This window comes from Nanorana parkeri, unplaced genomic scaffold (genome assembly GCF_000935625.1).
Source record: "Nanorana parkeri isolate BGI_ZX_2015 unplaced genomic scaffold, ASM93562v1 scaffold81, whole genome shotgun sequence".
NCBI classification, from domain to species: Eukaryota; Metazoa; Chordata; class Amphibia; order Anura; family Dicroglossidae; genus Nanorana; species Nanorana parkeri.
In genome coordinates, this window is record NW_017306349.1 from 64,374 (window position 1) to 69,812 (window position 5,439).

The 5,439-nt window shown below is 47.1% G+C and overlaps 1 protein-coding gene across 1 annotated transcript in view; it reads left to right on the forward strand.

Annotated features, from left to right (window-relative positions):
• Positions 1-5,439, forward strand: part of SHROOM4 (shroom family member 4) — a 62,783-nt gene that overhangs the window by 41,135 nt on the left and 16,209 nt on the right. The window contains exons 3-4 of the mRNA XM_018576951.1: positions 849-980; positions 2,350-5,263. Coding sequence (XP_018432453.1) covers positions 849-980; positions 2,350-5,263 — 3,046 coding nt within the window. The remainder of the gene's footprint in view (positions 1-848; positions 981-2,349; positions 5,264-5,439) is intronic.

Consider the following 5,439-nt stretch of genomic DNA (forward strand, 5'->3'; position numbering starts at 1 on the left):
TATATACATACATACGTACGTACGTGTGTGTGTGTGTATATATATATATATATCATACACACACATACACATTATATGTATATATACACACACACAAATTATATATATATATAGCCATATCTATCTTAAAAAAGGTGTAAATATTAATGGTAAGACAAATAGAAATTTAAAAAACAGCAGAAAAATAAGGTGATGGAGGTAATTAGGGCTGATAAAGGGTTAAATATTAACACATTTTTTTTCATGCATTGAGGAAATCACCTCTTTGATCTGCAAATGAAGGAAACGAGTAGATACAGGGAATGTCTTTGCACCTCTATTTCCAATTCCATAAACACCGCGTCAGACTGTTTTATGACAGACGCAGCTTCTAAGGCGGCGATATTTACACAGCAACTGGAATCGTGGGCCAATGCAACGTGGGGGGGAAGTTGCAGTGGACAGAAGGACAGGGCGCAGTACACATGCCCTCTGAACGTCTATGACTTATTATTTTTGAGTGTGTGTAGACATGCCCAGTGTCCAACAAAAGCCATTGGCACAAGCCACTGTGTCGTCCTCAGCAGGGGTCATCAGACTTGCTCATCCAGCCAGTGACTGAGACAGGCAGTGCTGTGAACATACTCACCTGTCACTGGCCATGTGTCACCAGAAACCGTATCACAAGTGTGACATCATCCAGAGATCAGACAATTACCTTTTATTAGCCCTTCCAAACCCTTCCTTGCCCCTTCCATTGTCAATTTCCATTTGACGGAGTTCAAAGCAAAGTCCTCCAAGTGTCCTCCTAGATGAAACTAGAATAATCTTTTGCACTGGTGACCTGTATCTTAATTTCTGTTTCCTAGGAGAAATGTTTCGGTTGTCCGACCCCACTCATGGCACCTTGCCAAGCTGTCCGAAGTCCGTCCCGATGTAGCAAGTATGCAGTATCCCACAGATGCCTTCAGTTTGTCCTGGCATTCTGGCTGTGAAGCTAGGTGAGTGTATCTTTTTGGAAACTTCATAGAGGTCATTGTAATGGGTATATTTATCTGCAAGCACATGGCCAAAAGTATGAGGACACCTCTCCAAATTATAAAAGTTCAGGTGTTTCCAGTGAACGGTACTGTTAATACGACAAGGTACAAAGATGTTTTGCACGATTGTGTTCTTCCAACCTTGAGGTAACAGTTTGGTGAAGGCCCTTTTCTGTCCCACCATGACTGTCCGCGGTGTACAAAGCCAATGCCATAAAGACATGGTTTGGCCAGCTTGGTGTGAAGGAACTCGAGTGTCCTGCACAGAGCCCTGACCTTAACCCTACTGAACACCTTTGGGATTAACTGGAACGCAGATTGCAAGCCAAGTAACCGTTTGAAGGCCCTTTTCTGTTCCACCGTGACTGTCCCCTGTGTACCAAGCCAGCTCCATAAAGACATGGTTTGACCAGTTTGTGAAGGTCACTCAAGTTTTTCCACACCAGAACCCTGACCTCAACTATGTGGAACATAGGAACACCTTATGAAATATAAGTGCATCATATGAGATATTGGGTTCAGGTGTACAAAGCCAGCTGCGTAAAGACATAGTTTGGCCAGTTTGGTGTGGAGGAACTAGAGTGTCCTGCACAGAGCCCTGACCTCAACCCTACTGAACACCTTTGGGATGAACTGGAACGCAGGTTGCAAGCCAGGTAATAGTTTGGTGAAGGTCCTTTTCTGTTCCACCGTGACTGTCCCCTTTGTTCAAAGCCAGCTCCATAAAGACCATGGTGTTACCATTTCGTGAAGGCCACTCAGGTTCCTCCACACCAGAGCTCTGACCTCAACCCTATGGAACACAGGAATAACTAATGCAATATAAGTGCATCATATATTGGTTTCAGGTGTACAAAGCCAACTCCATAAACACATGGTTTGACCACTTTGGTGTGGAAGAGCTTGGGCGGGCTGTCCAAAAGCTATGACCTCAACCCTACTGAGCACCTTTTGGGTGAATTGGAATGCTGATGGTGAGCCAGGTCTTCTCATCCAAAATCAGTACCTGACCTCACAAATGGACACAAATTTTTACTCGGAACAAATTGTGTAAATCCTTCTCAGAAGAGTGAGGCTGCTGCATCCACCAAGTAGGGCAACTCCATATTAATGGTCATGGTTTTGGAATACAATGTCCAGCAAGCCTAATAGGTTGCCCACCAACTTTTGGCCATATTGCGTATCCGGGTTATACAAAAGAATTCTGTTTCTTTTCAAAATTTGTTTCAAATTTTCTTGTGGATCACTATGTTCTTTTACCATTTTGGCTAACAAATAACATATGTATGATTTATGAAGCCATCTAATGTTGCTTTCTCTTGCTTTGCAGTGAACTTCCTATGCAGTGGAATCCTTTGTCAAGACACTGCAGCACGGACAAAAGCAGCTCCATCGGTAGCATGGAAAGTCTTGACCAGCCAGGACACAATTATTATGAAGGAACGCTTTCCCCGATTGACCCAGGCATGTACCAGAACAAAAGGGACTCTGCATATAGCTCTTTTTCTGCAAGCTCAAACACTTCTGATTACACAGTGTCTGCTAGAACAGAAGAGTCCTCACCAATTAACTGTGTGCTCAGGTCAACTAAGCAGGAAGATGGCCGATATCTCCAGACAGGACAGAGCTCTCTCGACCCACGGGATGATTTGCCGAGCCAAACATTAGGCGAGCATCCTCAACACCCTTCCTCGCTCTCTTACGACTCAAACCATTTGGACATCATCAAATCGCCCCCGCAACCACCTGTGCGGAGAGATAGCTTACGGGCTTCTAAAAACCCATTGTGCCACAGTGAGAAAAGGAGAGCCTCTGCTCCAGGGGAGACCTTTTATATTCCCGGAAAGTGGTCCAAAGACTTCCACCAGCTTAACGGCTCTAGCTGTGGCCAGTGCCAGCGTGCCAAAGATTTCTGTGCGCTACACCAAAAGGAGAACTTGTCTTCAGATCAGTATTACATGTTGAGTTCACAGGCCGATTGCGTTCTGCCGAACAGTGTCCAGCCTCCCGTCGGCGACACGGGGGGAAAAAATAATTGCACTGAACCGAGGAATGGGTGCTCTAACGACGGGGGTGTTGAAAGTAACGAGGTTGTTGCCTGTTACACGGTTCAAAAAATCAGGGAGGCCTTTCTTAAAAACTCATCTTGTGACCTTAGCAAGCCTGAAGGTCAACGTTCTTCTCAAAGAGAAGGCTCCAGCGCGCAGACAGTTTTTAGGAACGATGCAAAAATGGCTGCATCCAACTACTGTTATGACGCAGACCATTGCAATGGAGAGACTGGGATGGATAAAAAGTGCAATCGTAGTAGTTTTGAAGGCCCTGAGGCCCCTACGCACCCAGAAACTGATAACCGCGACTTGAAAGCGCACCGTGGACTTTCGTTTGATAGGTCAGGTGGCGACTCAAAAGAAGATCCATCCTTCCAACCAAGCGGTTCAACGGGAGGGCGGAGATCGTCCTGTAGTACCAACCCGCTTGTGGAAGCTGATTGCGGGCAAGTCGAAAACGCAGCTCCGACCAAAAAACCCGGCTCATCGCGCCATCGCTCGGCCCAGATGCGAAGAAGAAGCGACCGGTTTGCCACCAACTTGAGAAACGAGATACAGAATCGCAAAGCTCAGCTGCAAAAGAGCAAAGGCTCTTCAGTTCTTTGTGATGAGCCTGTTGAGGAAAGAGATGAGCCAGCCGAGGGTCCGCCTCGACCAGCTCCTCCACCTCCACCCCCGAAAAACAAAGCACGTCTGGTAGAAATCAAAAAGGCCAACGCCGAACTGTTTGGCCATTCTGACTCTTCAAGCAAAGAAAGGAACGAAAGCCATGGCTTTGACAAAAACAAATCGTATAATTGCACGAGGGAAGGTATGGAGACACCTACGACTGAGACTGTTCCTCCTGAGGATGAAGAAGTGTGCGTTGCCTTCAGAAACAAAGTCTCCAATGACTGGTGGAAGAATAGCTCCTCGTGTGTTCCTCACCAGGAGTCACCAGGATATGAGGAAAGCTACGTGGCCAGTCAACAACCAATTGACCATTCCTTGGAGCAGTTTAATGGGGTGCCATCAAATGCGTCTCTCAAATCTGACAGCTGCAGAGATGATTGGAGGAGAAATCCATCTAGCAAGCCTACCAGCCCAGAAGCATGGGATAGAGAGAAGGGAAATATTGTTGACCGATCAAAATGCAACGAAGAACCCAGGGATTCGTCCGTCCATGAGACCAATCATTTAAAGAAATTATGGAGGGCAGCCTCAAATCAGAACCTAGGTCACGGTGAACCACCGGAGGAGGCTTTTGCAAAAACCAGGCCGGAGGATACAAACTCTTCTAAGAACCACAACTCTTTTGGTCCTCGAGCTAATGCAAACAGTACACATCATGGAAAAGAACACCTCAGTGGAGAGAGGTATGGTGGTGACCAAAGAACGGTGAATTACCTAGAGGATATAGGCCTAGAGCAGAAGACTCGGGAATTAAGGCTTCACGACTTGGAAAAATCAGATGCTACTCCGTCCAAGGCCTCCCATCAGCCTTCTGGTTTTGAAGAGCAGGTATCTCACCATAAACCTCATGGTGCTAGATGGACATTGTCCCCGGATAGCAAACCTCAGCCCTATCCTCATTGCCGAAAAGAGAGCCCTCCAGAGGTCGCAGACGTGAACGTAGAAGAGGTGGTTCCACCCATCACTCGGGTGACCGAGGCAAACGTCCTCCTACCTTTTGCGGATCGAAGGAGGTTCTTTGAAGATAGCAGCAAGGGACCTCCGCCGCCCAACTTCTCCATGCATATGAAGGCAAATAAAAATGGCTTTTGCGCGAGTCTTTCGGACTACTCTTTCCCTCAGGCTGTGGCTCCGGATCTAAGGAGGCATTCTGTGGATCATACATGCCATTCGCTGTCGCCTGGTAGGCAGGAGAGTAGCTTGGCGTGTTCCGAGTTCTGCATGAACCATGCGGTGGAGCCGCCTCTCTGCTGCAATCCAAACGGTCACTTGGCGGACTACCTGCACTCGGTGTCCTGCGGATATCGGTCATGCGTGTTCTGCCCCAACGATGTGTGTCCAGCTTTGCTGAAAAGGAACATGTCCATGACCCACCACAGCTGTCACTGTCAACACCACCATCACCACCATCGTCAGTGGACGAGATGCAGCGAGTGCTTGTGTCCTAGCCAACACCCTTCATTGGAGGAAGGCGCGGCCATACACGGTGACCCATGGCACTTGAGGAATTCCAGGTTACAGGTGAGAAATTTGCTATGGAGTCACTTTTTTGGAAGGTGTATGTCCAGCCAGGACCTGGATTGAGCGGGGATGGATTACAACCTCTGTCAGATTTCTACTGCTTTACTGTAGTTGCCCGATTTTATTTTTTCATCTAATCGTTTGGATGCATTAGAGAAACAATCTCTTTCTCTTCC